Source organism: Cibotium barometz, chromosome 36 (genome assembly GCF_041138505.1).
Source record: "Cibotium barometz isolate CiBa-2024 chromosome 36, ASM4113850v1, whole genome shotgun sequence".
Lineage (NCBI taxonomy): Eukaryota > Viridiplantae > Streptophyta > Polypodiopsida > Cyatheales > Cibotiaceae > Cibotium > Cibotium barometz.
This window is the reverse complement of record NC_141081.1, coordinates 10,521,645-10,539,031: the sequence shown is the minus strand read 5'-3', so window position 1 is coordinate 10,539,031 and position 17,387 is coordinate 10,521,645. Positions and strand designations below refer to the sequence as shown.

Below are 17,387 nucleotides of genomic sequence, written 5' to 3'. Positions count from 1 at the left end.
TTATCTTTTGTAGAACATTTTTGAGAGCAACAAAGAGAAGAAAATTTCAACCTTCCATCTTTGTGTGTATCTTGTCTTATCCATTGTTGTGTTGCTTGCAAGAGCTCAAGCTCTCTTCTCCCCCAATCTTCTCACCTTTACCCCGAGTAATAGGGACCTCATTGATACATGACAAATGGGTGGAAAAACAATCCTCTATGCAAGGTGGCAAAATAATCCCATATACAAGGATGTACGGCTATGTAAGGGAAAGTATAAAAGAAAGAGGAGATGAGCAAAAGTCATCCATATGCACATCCCTTTGCCCCGAGTAGTAGGGACCTTCTACCGGTTAGAAGATAGAGCGTTGGACCTTGATACTTGACACAGTAGTTCAGTGTTTCAATTATATACAACTTGCATGCTATAGGAGAACCTTCACATAGAACAAGATCTTACAAGATAGAGATGCAAAATAATTTCGATTACCATTGCAAATTGATAGAACTAATGACAACTGCTAACTACCTTGTGCCAAGACATGATATGCTAACTAATGGGCTCTGTTGGGTGTAGGTGTTATGCTACCATAAAGCAGCTTCTCCTCATTAAGGAGACTTTACAACATAGAGCTAGCTGGCACACACAAACTTAACATGACAAGAGTGAAGCATTTTCAACAAAACGCGCCACACATCCCTTCACTAGAAGAGCTCAAGTAACACCAAATACTCATAACATGATGTCTATATAAGTTGATCTCATATCAAGATCCTTCTCTTTTCAGATCTAAAACATGACCATCAACCAACAATGTTTAGAGACTTCTTACATCGTGCAAACTGATCCAGTCATGATTGCATGTTAGGGCGTGCTCCTCGCACATGTTGGCTGCTCCTGCTGTCCTTCAGCACAGGTGCACTGGGGGGAAAGTACTGCCTGGAAAAAAAATGAGCCTTTCATGAGTTCCCCTGTATTTGTGGGGTAATGTCGGTTGAATAATGAATAAAGATAAAATGCAGATAACTATTGGGTGGATAACTAAGGGTGATTGGCCTTAGTGTGCAGGTTCTTTGTATCGGGTAGGGCGCTCCGCACTTTGCCATCAATCCGGAGTTACTTGACGATGATCCTCCGGAGGCGGTTAATTGCTGGCTCAAGGGTGGCACATCCCTGCTGAAATGAGCCACAATATTCTGCACTATCTACCAGTTGAAGGGAAGGGGAAGATTCTGAGAGCGTGATGTTTCCATTGCTTCTTGTATACAGATTGCACATCGCTCCATCTCCCTCTCGAAAACCTGAACTGAGTTCTTAAGTTGTCCTGCTTGCACTTCTAAAACTCTTGCCGTGCCTTCACTTTCATTTACATATTTTGTATGTTCATTTTGTAGGCGCCAAAGTTCTTCTTCATATTGTTCCAGCTTCTTGACTGTATCCTTAAGCTCAGTGGAAGCAACACCTTTTTCACATAGTTTTGTTATCCTAGCCAAATCATGCACTTTTTCATCTTTTTGTTCAGCTTTACACTCTTCCAACTGTGTTGATTGGCCAGTTCCAATGCCTCAACTTCATTTTTATACTACTCTGCATTGTGATGAAATGTGTGAGCTTGCTCTTGAAGTACATTATACTACATATGAAGTTGGGCTAAAGTTGTATCGGTAGATGAGCCTACCTACTCGCCCTTGCCTTTAGGATCATTTGATGTTTGGCCTTGATCCTTCTGAGTTTCTTGTCTTGCTACTTAATAGGACCAAGAGGTCCATCTAGTCCACCACCTCCGTAGGATCCGCTTGCGTCGGATTCATCATTATGTTGTCAGTGTCGGAGCTCATCCGAGCGGCATGTCATTTCAATTTGTTTTGAATTCTTCAATGTATTCTACATATAAGCTATCCACGAGCTCTCGAATGAAAGCTTTGTAAGTATCCACCTCGCTTGCAAACAACTCATACACTTCCTGATCATCATAAGCTTTAAGAGCACCGACTCTGATCCACAAGACTTGCAAGGTTGCCCGATCTGCCCTGGTTTGGGCCTCATGTTGCTGCATCACAAACATATGCTGGCTTAAGAGATGTTAACTTTGCAGCTCCACATTCGTGTATTTTTTATGTAGATCCTGAATCTACTATTGCATCTACACTGTCTTGCGCTTTGTTTGTGATAGCTCTTTGGCCTAGAGCTCAATGATGTTACAAAAATGAACCTTCTCTCCCTCCAGAGTTTGTACCTTCTATTGGACTACGAAAAGGTTTTGGAGGCCTTCTTTGGCTTTTCATAGCTCCTCCTTTGTATCCCCCTCTTGCCTGCTAAACTATGTTCTCTACACCATATTTCACAGATGTATTTTCCTCTCTTTCATTCTATACAGCCAGTTTCTCATCAGCATTAAAGCATAGATGCTTTCGAATGCCAATACCAGAAACTGCATGCAACAGCAAACTCGCTTGAAGGCAGGAAACAGGCCAAGACATGATAGGGTGAGAGTTGTTGACCTCTTGGCTCATTGTATGTAACAAGAGATCTGTGTTTTCATTTACATGTTTCTGATCGCAGCGACATATGAGTCTCCGTTCTGCTTATGCTGAATCCAGCTCTGGCCAGCATTTTTCCATGCATTTACAGTTTTCCATCTCGGCTTATAGGTACTAGCCATCGAAACAGGCAGTAATCTGCTTGAGCTGCAACTTCACTGCATCATCAAACACCTGTTTTGCCAGCTTTAAATTGCCATATGTACAGCATGCACTCAGCAGGCACATCCACACAGCCTGATCAGCCTGCATTGGCATCCTCCCTAACATTTCCCCTGCCTCCTTGAAGTCCCCTGCTCGCCCAAGGAGGTCAAGCATACTGCTATAATGCTTCAAATCCGGAGTTAAGCCATACTCTCTGCTCATGGATTCAAAGTACTCCTGACCTTTGATGACAAAGCCAATATGACTACAAGCTGAGAGAACTGACATGAATGTCACATTATCAGGCTTGATACCTGCAAGTTTCAGTTTCTCAAACATGTGCAGGCTTGCAAGGGAGTTTCCTTCTCCTGCATGGCCAGCAATGCATGCATTCCATGACACGATATCAGGCTCTGAAAGTTTATCAAATAATGCCTGCGCATCTACCATGCTTGCACAGTTCCCATATGCATGCAGTAAAGTTGCTGCAACATAGGGGATCCGATCATACCCAGCAAAAGCAATGTCAAAGTGAAGCTGTTTACAAACCTCTAAGCTTCCTGTAGAACTGCAGGCCTGGAGACTGCAGACTAATGTTACATGATCGAGAGTCACAGACTGCTCCCGCATCTTTCTGTACAACTGTAAAGCCTTATCCCCTTGTCCCTGCTCAACATATGCTGAGAGCATCGCTGTCCATAACACAGTGGTATGCTGTGACAGGGCTCTAAACACATTCTCTGCTTCCACAATTGCCCCACATTTGCTGTACATACTTATAAGAGTGCTACAGACGAAGTCATCAAATGCAAAGCCGTTCCTTCGGGCCTCATTGTGTAATGCCTTTCCAATATCCAGAGGCATCACCTTGATTGATTGTCCCTCAACAAGCTGAGCGTCTTCCTTCCCTGCAAGGGTAGCACATGCCTGAAGGGCAAACAGAGATGTCCGCTGGTCTGGACTCGTGCCTTCCTGTTGCATCCTTGTGTACAACTGCAAAGCCCTCCGCCCTTCACCCTGTTCAACATATGCTGAGATCATTGCATTCCATGACACGACAGTGCGCTGGGATAATGCACCGAATACATGCTCTGCTTCCAAAATGGCCCCACACTTGCCGTACATCCTCACAAGGGTGCTGCCAACAAAGACATCAAATGTGAAGCCTTCCCTGTGAGCTTTGGAATGTAACGCCTGTCCTATTTCAAGAGGTATCACCTTGGTTGATTGTCCATCCGTAAAATAAGCCTCATCATTCTCTGCAAGAATGGCACATGCCTGAAGGGCAAACAGACATGTCGCCTGGTCTTGACTCAAGCCTTCCATTTGCATCTGTTGGTACAATTGCAAAGTCTTCTGCGCTTGGCCTTGTTCAACATATGCTGAAAGCATCGCATTCCATGACACCACAGTCCGCTGGCAAAGTGCACAGAACACATACTCTGCTTCCATAATGGCCCCACACTTGCCATACATACTCACAAGTGTACTGCCAACAAAGATATCAAGTGTGAAGCCTTTTTCACAAACATCAGCATGTAATGCATGTCCAATGTCCAAAGACATCACTTGTCTCTCAACAAGAACTGCTTCTTCTTTCTCGGCAAGCGTAGCACATGCCTGAAGGGCCAGCACAGATGTTAGCTGGTCTGGACTCACACCTTTTTTGTGCATTTGTGCATACAACTGTAAGGCCTTTTGTCCTTCACCCTGTTTAACATATGCTGAGAGCATGGCAGTCCACAACACGACGTCATGAAGGGAGAACACACTAAACACATGCTCCGCTTCTACAATGGCCCCACACTTACCATACATACTCACAAGAGTGCTGCCAAGAAAGAAATCCAATGCAAAGCCATTCTTGTGGGCATCAGCATGTAACGCCTTTCCAATTTCTAGGTGCATCACATTGGTGGATTGTCTATCAACAAGAAGAGCTTCTTCCTTCTCAACAAGGGTGGCGCATGCCTGAAGGGCCAACACAGATATCAGCTGGTCTGGCCTCGCGCATTCCTCTTGCATATGTGTGTACAATTGTAATGCCTTCTCTGCATAGCCCTGTTCAATGTATGCTGAGAGCATTGCTGACCATGACACAACGTCACGTTGCAACGATGCACCAAATACATGCTCTGCTTCCAAAATGGCCCCACATTTGCCATACATACTCACAACGGTGCTCGATACATGAGCATGGGATGCAAAGCCCCTCATACAAGCGTCAGCGTGTAATTTCTTACCATGTTCAAGGTCGAGAATGCTGCCACAAGCTTTGAAGAGGCTGACAAAGGTATAATGGTCAGGTTGTATACCGTCCGCTTGCATGCATTGATGCATTCTGAGGGCTTCCTGCCCACAGCCAAGTTCGGCATAAGCAGAGATGATGGCGGTCCAGGAGAAGACAGTACGGCAAGGCAATGTGAGGGATGTAAGGAGGGCATCTTGGATGGCACCGCATTTGGCGAGGGTCACCACCAAGTAATCACCCAGAAAGCCGGTCAGCTGGATACGATGATGGGCGAGATGGGCATGGACCTGCTTGGCTTGGGCGAGGGCCTTGCTGTTGGTGCAAGCCTTGAGCAGGGAGAGGTAGGTGTGGGTGGAGGGGGCTGTTTCCAAGCGAGAGAGCATGCACAGCGCCCTGTCCAACTGCCTTTTATTGCACAGGTTTTGCTCAAGTCCTCTTGACATGCCGGTGGAACAAGTTGGCATGCCATGGTCCTTGAGTAAACCTGTGAAACCCAGAGAAGTAGGTCAAGATTTCGCGAGAGCCTATATGCACACAGCTGCAATCAACGAACGGCATCGCCGCCCGCATCAGCTCCCACCATCATTACATGCCGATCACCAGAGACCATAGGCAAATGATTGCAAAGATTTTGAGAAATTTTGTCGATCAGTTCAGAATTTCGGAGGTATTTTTTGTGCCACAGCTACACTTCTTTCTCCCTTCACCCGCCTCCCTCGCCATCCGCTCCAGGCCCACCCCCTCCCTTGTCCTCGCCAAACGATCGCTCCCTCCATCCCCTCCTCTTCATCATCCTCGGCCCCGTCACCCTCCTCCTACTAGCCCCCGCATCGCACCGTCCTGCTCGTTTCAAATAGCAAGCATACAAGGGCCAACATGATCACGTAGAAAAAAAAGAGAGAAACTGGGACGTAGGCAGAGAGAGACTAGTGACAAGGTCCTATGAGAGAGAGCTAGAGCTTGGCATGAACTCTGCAAACCATGCGTGGGGAAGAGAGCATGTGGAGCATGAGAGAGAACTTACATCACATGATGAAACTGCCAAATAAGGGTTATCTGCTCTATTTTTATTCAAAAAAACTCACAACAAAAACCTTAGGGAAAATATAATTAATTTACACATTCTTGCATAAATTAATTAATCCACACTCAAAAAATGGTTTGGTGCAATGCGTAAGTTACATTTAAAGCTCCCACAGCCAAGTTTCCTTGGCAAGTTGGTTGTGAGAAAAGGCCTTTAGAGTCTCTATTTTATTAGTATATTAATTTTTTCCTCCCTCTCTCTCTCTCTTGTGATAGTTTCCTACGACGTTAAAAAGTTCTCTTCTCAATGTGTGTGTGGGTGTGTGGGTGTGTGTGTGAATAAGAAGAGGAAAATGGGCTAAGCTTTCTATCACCCAAGTGTGGTAGATTGGTTTGCTCATTTCCCTCTTGAATCAAAGGTCTTGAGTTCAAATCTTGTCGGATAGATCAATTTGGTCTCTTCCTACGACGTTAAAAAGTTCTCTTCTTCTTCTTCTTCTCTCATATATTGATGTTATGGGCTTGTAGTGAACGTATGTGCTTGTACGGAGGCGGCGTGGAGATAGTGCCGAGGATTCGCCATTGTTTGGCCTCCCAAAACATTAAGATCAAACAATCTATCTATTTATCTATCTCAGTCCACCAACCTTTGTCCCAATCCACAAAAGACAAGATCTTGTGGATCTTAGTAATTATAGAACTATCATGATTATCGTAACTTTAGCCAAGGTATATGATGTAGTGTTAAGAGTCTAAGATCAACTCTTTACCTTAAATCTTCTTGTTGCTGCCTCCTGTGCTCTTCTGGCAGTAGCTTCTCTTTGATGGGCCTCAGTAATTTGATTTAATTATTGTGCTACCAGTCTTTGTGTATTCTGTAATTGTGTAATTGTGCTTCCAGTTGTGATATTGTTTCTTGTCTTCTTTGCGTCTGTGCTTGGTTGGTGACAATTGTCTTATTGAGGGCCTTGATTTTTTATGCATGTGCTTTGTTAGCCTGCTCTCTTTCCTATTATAGTCCTTGCACTCTTTCTTATTCTTCCTTGAGGTGGGCTGTGAGGAGCTCTATTTGTTGTCGAAGCATATCCTCATTATGCTTTGCGCCATCTTGGTACTCTTGCATTTCCCTAGCATGCCTAGTTGTGAGGCTCTGTCTTTGTGCTATCTCTTTTTGTAGCTGCTCCTTTGTTTGCTCTAGCCTTGCATTCAAGTCAGCATTGGCGTTCCTGTCATGTAGCATGTGTGTTGTCAATAAATGGCAACGCCACACCTTTTGTTTCTGTTCCCAGTTGGTATTGGTAGCAGCTCCTATTTCTGTATTGTATTGTATATCAAGGGTATGCCTGTGGGCTATCACTGCAGAGAACAGGGAGCTGTAAAGCTTCTCTGATGAGGTCTTCTGTAATAAGAAGCTCTTTAGTGGCGCCATCCGCCTTTGTAATCTTGCCTCTTTTTGTCTGCTTGTCGTATGTTCTGAGGTATTTGGCGAGATCGGTGTCGATTACTTGGGGTAGCACTTCAGCCATTTTGCCTAGGCCGACTTTGTCTAGCTTAGCTTTCACTTCAGCATCCTCTAATAAGTGGAGGCACTCCTTGATGTGGCATTGAAGAGTGACCTTGCCATGTGGTGTGGTGACCTCCTTCCTGATGAGTGTGCCTTGGAAGGACTCAACGTAAGCACCTAAGAAGTTAGTCTTCAACTTGCTGGCACTTTAGGACCCTATAGCAATACTGGCTTGTGTTGTAGAGGGTTGCTCTCGAGATTCGGATTCTGAAATAGACATCTGTTAGCAACATATATGGTCGGTCGAATGACTCGTGGAAGCTACCTTTTTCTTTTCTTTTCTTTTCTTCTTTTTCTGGGTTAATTAGTGTTAGTATGTGACACAGGACGTGCAAGAGTAGTCGTGAAATGAGGAAGGCATGAATTAGCAGAAGTGAAGTTAGGGACGTGAAAGTCTTCATGTGAGTTAGCAGATGTGAAAGTCTTGACGTGAAGATCGAAGATGTGAAAGTCTTGATGTGAATTAGCAGATGTGAAAGTCTTGACGTGAAGTCCAAAGACATGAAAATCTTGACGTGAAGGTCGAAGACGTGAAAGTCTTGACGTGAATTAGCAGACGTGAAAGTCTTGACGTGAAGTCCGAAGACGTGAAAGTCTTGATGTGAAGGTCGAAGACGTGAAAGTATTGACGTGAATTAGCAGACATGAAAGTCTTGATGTGAAGTCCGAAGACGTGAAAGTCTTGACGTGAAGGTCAAGCAAAGAAGTGAATCCGTAGTTGTGAGACTGTAGATGTGAATCTGCAGTCGTGTTTTTTATGCATTTCACGCCTATGTAGGGATGTAATCTTTTTTCTTGTAAAATGACAATTTGCTAATATACATTCAATGGCAAGCACCGATCATTCCATGAACATTCAATATAGAACAAGGGATTCTCGACTTGACACAATTTTGTATTATCACGAATTAAAGATATACAAAAGAAAAAGCAAAGAAAAGAAAAAAGCAAAAGGAAAAGCTCCCACCTTGATTAGTTTGGGTAGGCTATGTTGGGAGCAAGGAAGCGATGGTGCCCAAGCAATCGAAGAAGGAAAAACACGAATCACTAAAAGAGCAAAGTGACGAGACAAGACGGAGATTCGATTTTATAGCATAGCCGTCGAACAGGGTGGCTACGTGTTAAATGAAAAAACCATGTGTCATATTGTAATTGGCTATTGAGTTCTTACCGTTTCACGACATGAACTTCTTCAACCTCTTTCACGACCTGAAACACTAAAAAAATGGTTCACGTCGTGAAAGACTGTAGGGTGGTCCACGGCGTGAACCATTTTTCAGCAGTTTCACGTGGAGTCTATAAGATCAAATTTTAATCTTTTGTGCTCAAACACTCACACATGCACATGATGATGCATTGTTTTTCTTTTTCTGTTAATTTTACCATTGAAACCAAAGGTTCTCCTTGGCACTTTTTGGCATTTTCTGATGTAATCATTTTAATTCTATTTGGGAGGTTCTTAGTGTTCCTTCTACCCAACTAAATATTTTTGTTTCAGTGTCTAGTTGTGTATTGCTTATATTTGGGACACCCTTACCTTTACCTTCACATGTCTTGTTCCATTCCGTATTCAGTGTAGGTGTTGTTGTTGCTTGGGTCATTTTCAACTCCGTTTGCTGAATTTTGTTTATTCTCCACACAAGTGCAAGTGTGGGGTTTGCTCTTTTGGGGAGTTGATGCTGCAAGCACTCACTCTCCTTTGTATATTGATTTAAACTTGTTGTGGTTTTGACCATGGACTTTGGTTTGGGTACCCATATGGCTGTATTGCCTTGATAGTAGCCTTGTGCTCGTAGTAGGTCTTTTCAGACCCATTGTTGACGACAATCATGAGGCCTCTGTAAGTGCTTAAAGGTCTGCCACTTAGTAGGTGCTGGCAATGTCAAACTTTTGAACTGGGCCTTCCCCTGAATACATTTATTACTCATTGTCTCCTTCCTCTCTGGTTGATCCTTAAGTTGATTCTTGGGCACCCATTTATGTGTATCCTTGTATGTTGGGTATTGTGTAGGCACATTCAACACAGTGGGTGTAGATTTTGTTTTCTGAGGTGTTGCTTCTGCAGTGATGATTTGTTTTCCTTGATTTTCTGACGTCCATAATGGTATGGATATGACCTTCTCATCGATGCTCAGTGATGGTGTTCTTTCTTCCGATTGAATATTGCACTTGTTAAAATAGATCCAGGATCGTCCTAAGATCATCTCCTCTTCCATTGTACCTATACAGGCATCACAAACGCCTTTCTAACCAAGGGATTATTACTGATGGAAATATTAACATTTAAATACCCTTTGGCCTTTGTGGTTGTTAGGTTCACACTACGAACTTGAGCATCCGTGGGTTCAAGGTGTAGTCTTCCTAAAGCTATCCAAGTATTATATGAGATTAGGTTGTGGCTGGATCCTGTATCTATTAATGCAAAACTTGTTATTGCAATGCCTTTAGCTATTGTGAGTCCCAACTTGAGTCGTGCTGGCTCAATGTTTAGGTCCCCTTTGTCCTCAAGGGGGTTATGGACGCCATGTTGACATGAATCACGCCTTTTTGCATTTTAGCTTTTGCTTGGCTAAGCCTTGCCTCGTTTTGCGCTTGCTGGATCTTTTCTTTTGCTAATTCTTTCTGTTGTTTTAAGAGGTTCTCTTGCAAGAGCATCTCTTGGGTTAATGGTCCAAAATATTTTTTTAGTTTACTTCCTTTGACATAGCCTTCCATTTGGATGCCGTCAATTGTCTCTATTTGGGCAGACCCTTGAGGTGTGATTTTCGATACTCAAATGGTCCCAGACCTCGGTATTTAAGTTTCTTTTTCCTGGCATTTCCCACACCATACATTAGGACAAGGTCCCTTGTTTTTAATTCTTTTTGTTTGAGGTTTCTATCAAACCGATGTTTCCTGCGTAATTACCTTTTCGACCATGAGCTCATGTGATGCTATCAATCGGGTCTCATCCAGTTTTTCCAAGTCTATTAGTCTTTCTGCTAATGCATTCTCAGTCAGACGCTCTTGTACAGCAATCCTTAAGCTCGGGACTAGGTATTCCATGAGCATAACCACTTCAACACCATAAGCTAGATGAAAAGGAGTATATCATGTCGCTACCTTATATGATGTGCGGTAGGCCCAAAGAGCTGCTGTCAGCTTATGCTCCCAATTTGTTCGATTTACTTCCAATGTTTTTGTCGGGATGGTACACAAAATCTTATTGGTACTTTCTACTTGACCATTGGCTTGTGGGTAGTAAGGTGATGATTTTCGATGGATTACCAAGAATCTTGCAAGCTCATGAGATTAATCACCTCATTGATGAAATGTGAGCCGCGATCACTCACACCAATTCTAAGTCGAGCACTGGTACGACTTCATGCCACAGTATCTTCTATACTTGATGTCTCCCCTCTTGATTCCTCATCCATGGTTTGCCAATTAACCCCCATGAAGATAGAAGTCATGGGGACGGTTCCAGATTCCAAATACTAGGTTCCCTTGGGTTGCATTACATCAATGGTAGCCAACACATGCATCCAATTTTCGCTGAAATCAGGGGGAGGTAATGATGTATACATTCTCGTTTCCTCCTCATCCTTGGTCTCCTCATCTGTAGGTTGGCATATTGATAAGGATGTGGTTTGCTTGCTCCGTTGTTGTGACTGAGTCAATACCAAACAATTGCCCTTCCATGGGGCGTGCTTTCCATGCTCTTAGATCAATCTTCAAGATTTGTGAGCCCCTGCATACATATACATGGTCCAAGGCCCAATCATGCACCAATTTGGATTCTCTCATGAAGGGTCATCCCAATATTATGTCATATGTATCAGGTTGGCGTAGGAAGTCCATGACCACAAATGTATGACGATAGCGAAACGTAAAAATTCTGAACTTAACATCTTCCAAGAGCCCAATGGGTCTCAAATATGTTTCATCAGCCATCTTAACAATTAGTTATGCTCTTTTTAAATCAGGTTTCCCCCAGTTTTCCCAGCAGCGTTTGGTAATGATGCTGACACCTACCCCACCATCCAGGATAGCCAATGCTTGGTATCTATTATGATGAATCGGGATGGTAGCGTTCGTGTTGTCACTCTCGTAGTAGCGTCCCAATTGGTTAACTGGTATTTTAAAACGACTCATGTTTCCTTTTTATGCTTCAAGGGTCTTTCTGCCAAGGGTGGCAGAGCCTCATCAATATTATCAGCTGGCCTTATGACCCATTCTTTTACATCTGTCCATAAGGTGGGTGAATTGCGTAACAGTTGCCCCAAGGGCATCTGGACAGGTGTGGATAGTACAACCGCGATGCTTCCTATATCCATGGGTTCCTTTGATATAGAGTGTTCTTCCCATCGGGAGGGGTCTTGTACTCTTCCAAAGGAAAGGAATGAATAGATTCCCCCAACTCATTTTCCTCAAACATTTTGGTCATTGTGTTTGTTTGGGAGTCCTCTTCAATTCCTTCCAGAATCGGGGTTGGCATGTTCAAGACCCTATTCCAGGGTAGTTCATCTCGTGGGATAGATGGTATCCCTTACTCGACTGGCCCTTGGCTTAGTTTCATGAAGTTGTTGGTACTCTTCGACTAAGACTTTGGCATCTTCTAGCTTCCTTATTTCTTCATCGGCATTGGGATACTCACCAACCCCCTTTGGGGTTACTGGTTGTTCTCATTGCTCTCCTGGTCTAAGCCTCCAAGGTTGATCCCTTGACCCCCTTTTTCCTTTGATTGTGTGGATCCGGTATCAATTGTGTCTTCTTCGGATCCGTCTTGGATTGTAACCCGTGTGTCCCCTTTTCCTAATTTCTTCACTCTTCTCCTGTGGCTAGATCTAGAAATAGTCGCATTTACCCGGTTCTTTCCCTTGTCTCTTGATTGAGCTTGAGCTCATGTTAGGACATTGAGCGGTGTGCTCTTCCCAGATTGCACACCGGTTCTTTCCCTTGTCTCCTCATTGAGCTCATGTTAGGACATTGAGCGGTGTGCTCTTCCCATATTGCACACTAATGGTATGAATGGTGGCCTGATTAGCAGTAGAAATGGAACCACTTGCTTGGTAGGGACAATCTTTGATCAAATGATCAATTCCATATTTAGTGCATGTGAGCACTGGCATGTCGTTGGGCGTGGTCGCACTTGTTGTGGTTGGTGTGTGATTCATATTCCTGTTTGGGCATTCGGCTACTCGATGTGGCCCACCGCAGCCATAGCATTGTAAAGGTCCTCTTCTCAGATTTGAGTTTATTTCCTTGCCCTTCCACAGGTACTGGCGTGTTGTCCTATAGGACATAGTAATCTGGTGTGTGTCCTCACCCATGTCCTCGTAGTATTCTCCACTGAATTCTAATTCCCGTACCAGCTCAACATCTTTTGTTGACTCTTCAATCATTACTTGATTGATCTTAGCTTGTGGTGGTTGTGGCGATAGAATTGGTGGTGGTAAGGGTGAAGCATCTTGTACACTCGGAACATCCCCCTAGGTAAGTAAGAAGAGTTGGGTTGTCCAGCAGTGGCAATGGTTTGCAGGTGGTGCCGGCAAGGCCAATGGGGCTCTATTTGCTGGTAGTTGTGCCACATTCTGAAACCTTGGAAATCTACACATTGATGTGTCATTATTACCCAATTTAACACAATGCACACAATACAGTAATGGTCTTGCCCTTAACTGTGGACATTCGGTGGTGGTATGATTTAGTCTGCACATGGAGCACCACACCAATTCCCGCTTTGTTAGGGACATTATAGCTACGTTAGATTATGCAAGTCTACGTTACAAAAATCACTTAACAAACATCACTTACATCAGGAATATCAAAAATTTTCTTTATTAAAAGAAGGTAAGCATTTAGGGTCGTCCTCCATCCACAGATGACATCTCCGGGCTTGGACTGGCACCCTTATCCTATGATATGTCATGTTTTGTACAAGGTTTGACTCCATTAAGAGATGTTCCAATGCATATACAAATTTTTGAGCACATCTGAGAGGTCGAAAAAACAAGCATCAACTTATCCTGCTTAAATAAATCTACATGCTTGTGGAAGAGGGAAATGTCAATAGGGGCTTACTCTCTAACGTGGCCATGATATTGTTGAACAGAGTTTGCAAAATAACACATGTTTTTCTCAATGTCATACAAAAGCAAACTCCAGTGTCAGCTGAAAAAAAACAAAGAGGACATAGGTGTTATTAAAGAAGAAAACACACATAGATTACCAAATATTTGATGTCGATTTAAAACTTAACATGAGACTCACTCTTCATGGTAAGCCGTGAAAATAAGTCTTGCCAAATCGAGGTTCTGTTGGGGGTAAAGGCGCCTCTGCCTAGCCCCCCGTGTATTACTACACTGACAGTACCCGCAACACCTGCACACTGCAGGCGGTGGGCGCCCATCACTCACTTCATTCTTTATTCTTTCAGTGACATTTGAATAAAGGGAAGGCCGGTCACACATTGTGACTGTTGGAGTTCCCACATTTGGTGTCTCTCTCCCTCTCTTGCTCTTGCTCCATCCCGCCATAGCTCTCACCTCTGTGCTCTCTTGTTCGATCCTTCTCACCTTTCAACTGGTATCAGAGCTTGGCTCTTCGTGGTCTTGAGCGTGGTCGGGCACTCCTTCACAGCATTCATTCGAATCCCTACACCATTGGTCTTCACTCTTGGCAGCCATAGCCATACCTTCGAGCTTCCAGTTGGTCTCATCCTTCTCGAGCACGCATTGGGCCTTCTTGGGCAACCTTAGGGCATTCATCCACAAGTATTGGAGCTTCTTTTCATTGTTTTACTTCAGTTCACAGGGTTTGAAGAGCAGGGCAGCTATAGCCATCTCTCATTTATGGAGTATGGGCTGCTTCTATCAATCATCTGCCTTGCTTGAAGGCTTTATTGGGACCCCCTTGAGTCCCTCTACCTTCCAAACCCCTTTGCCTTGACCTTGTGGAGCCCCAAGCTCCCATTTTCAGCTTGCGCCATATCTAGGTCTATTTTCAGTAGCAACAAAAACGTGGCTTCATCTCCAAGCCATTGGCACTTCACAAAGGCTTCATTTGATGCATCGGAACATGCTTAGAGCTTGGCATTGAAGGTTTGATCACTTCGCATTGGATTTGGACTGATTTACCTTAGTTCCAGGACTGTCATAACAGTCCACAGACATTTACAGATAGTGTTACATCAGCATTAGATGTTTATGCTTGGTTGGCACTAGTTGTTGATGTCATTTGATACTCGAATCATGCCCGGATGTTATGGGAAGCTATGCATATGATATGCCATTGATTTGGTGCTGATTTTGGCCCTGTTTATGCTCAGTTTAGCAGTGATTTTACTGTTGTAATACACCAGGGATGAAGCTATTTGACTCACTTTATCTATAGCCTATTGGTCTCGGGCCTGGGTGATGCCTATGACTATTTGGATGCAAATGGAGGTTGGCTGTCTTGGATGGTTCCGGAATGCCTATTGAGCTTCGATTGAGCTCCGTATCCAGTGGCCTTTGATTGACTTTGGTCTACTGTGGTATGCTTTTGTGACATTGGTTATACCTATGGCCTATGCTTGACCCGTTGGTACATGCTTTGGAGCATATGTCAGAGATGCATGCTACATGCATTGTTTGAGTTTCTTTGCCACTTGGAGCTTCAGTTGGGCTTGTACTTGGATACTTTGGAGCCTCTTTTGGATGATTATTGGCTTGTTAGAGATTGACTTGGGTTCGTACATGATGTACTTGGATGCTATCAGAGATGCTTGACCGCTTACATGCTCTTCATGCTCGGTTGATGTACAGTCTTGGATACTTGATCACTGGTGCAGTTACATGCCTTCTGTGAGCATTGATGCTTGATTGCCTACCGACTTTTGTGCCAATGGGAGAGGTTATGCCTATTGTCATTGGCCATACCTAGAGCTTGCAGGTCATATACTTGAGTTACTTGAGATTTGAGACTGGGATCTCACTGTGTATGATGCTTGGTTGATGCTACTTGGTCCGTCTTGGATGCTTATGAGCTGATTTGGATCCGTTTTCATTGAGCAGACACCGACTTCTTTGACATACTTGGGTGTTGGTTCATGTATTTTGGCTGTCATATGCCTATGCTATGCCTGCTTGATGCCGGTTTTGGATTTGGCAGTCATTGATTGACTTTGGATCTTCATTTGCTCACTGTTAGCTCTCTTTTACCTACTGCTGTAGGTTATTACAGCAAGCTATTTGCTTTGGATTGACATGCATTTATCATGCTTGCTGAATCACTTTCATTTGATGTACTTTCACTAGTACTTGGTGGACAGCAGCATTGATCACTTGTACCTTGCTCGTTTGTCTTGATTTGGTGGCATTTTGGGCTGTTTACAACAGTATACAGCAAGCAATTTTGACAGTCTGCACTATTTCCAGGTTGCATTATGGCTAGTTCTTCCACTGATAATGCTATATTCAACATCACTAAGTTGGATGGTACAAACTATGGCTATTGGAAAAGCCAAATATGGCAAGTGTTGGTGCAGAAATTGCAGGTTAAACCACTGAGATTGAGTGGGCAGCAGCCCACAACGATGACTAATGAGCAATGGCTTGAGATTGATGAATTGTGCAAGTCCACTATCATATTCTCTCACAGAACAGGTACACTACAATGTAGTTGAGGAACCACAGAGTGCATGGGATTTTTTTGAGAAATTCAAGAACTTGTACGACAAGAAAAGTCCTGCTTCCCAGATGTACTGGTTAAAACAGCTTATGGATCTCCGCATGAAGGAGAATGTGACTATCTCTGCTCATTTAAGCCAGTTCCATGCTATCCTAAAACATTTGGTTTCACAGGGCATTGATTTTAAGGAGGATGTGACTCCCTTGTTCTTGCTTGTTGGCACTCTTAATGACTCTTGGGATATCTTTCGTAATGCTTTGTGTGCTTCAGCTACTACACTTAAACTATCTGATGTTGAGAGTGCTCTTCTTTAGGAATAGATAAACATAAAGAATTTGGATGCCTCATGTGTCTCTCATGCATTGACAGTTAGAGGCAGGAATGATGGAAATGCAAAGAATGGCAGTGGCAGTAACCGTGGACGGGATTCTTAGAGATCCTGCTCCAAGTCTTGTGGGAAATCACGCAGTAAATCCTGTGGGGGCAGGAATGCAAATGTTACATGCCATCATTGTGGGAAAAGGGCCACATTAGGCCACAATGTCATGAACTGCACAATGAAAGGCGCAAAGAAAAGGGGAAAAAGAAAGTGCAGGAGAAGTCCTCTGATCGTAGTATTGTACCTGCAAAGTCTAGTGTTAAGATTGAGGAAATTAATGTTATGTAGCCCGAGGACTTTGATAGAGATTATATTCTTGTAGCCTCTTCATGTGATGCCTCGACACTCACTCTATGTATGCACAGTGTTGGCTTTTGGATTCGGGTGCGTCCTTCCATGTGACACCCTGCAGAGAGTGGTTTCATACATACCGCACTGTTCCTGGTGTTCTGTGCATCTTGGTGATGACAGGTCTCTTGATATTGTGAGCATAGGTGATGTTATGCTGTAGTTTCCCTCTGGCAGCACTTTTATTATGCATGATGTACGCCATGTACCTGCATTGACCCGCACTCTTATGTCAGCTGGTGGACAGCTTGATGATGCAGGATATCATGTGTCTTTTGGGGACTCTGCATGGAAAATTACTCGTGGTGGCAGGCTTGTACTTGCAAGAGCTGCCAAGTCTGGCAGCCTCTACCCCTTGGTTGTATCTGGTTCTACTCTTGATCATGTTTTGTTTGTGGGTTTCATCCCACATGTATCTTTGTGGCATGCCCGTTTGGGGCACATGTCTCTTAAAGGAATGAAAATGCTTAGTGCTTTGCAGTACTTACCGCCTTTTGACTACTCGCA

General features: G+C 43.7%; 1 protein-coding gene across 1 annotated transcript; it reads right to left on the bottom strand.

Annotated features, from left to right (window-relative positions):
• Window positions 1–830: 830 nt before the first annotated feature.
• LOC147617471 (pentatricopeptide repeat-containing protein At5g27110-like) lies at window positions 831–4,832 on the bottom strand. The gene is made up of 6 exons (XM_086775444.1): window positions 2,648–4,832; window positions 2,355–2,410; window positions 1,868–2,029; window positions 1,281–1,517; window positions 1,078–1,184; window positions 831–918 (listed from the first exon to the last, which is right to left on the bottom strand). The coding sequence occupies exons 1-6, from the start codon at window positions 4,830–4,832 to the stop codon at window positions 831–833; spliced, it is 2,835 nt and encodes a 944-aa protein (XP_086631570.1).
• Between the last annotated feature and the right edge of the window lie 12,555 nt (window positions 4,833–17,387).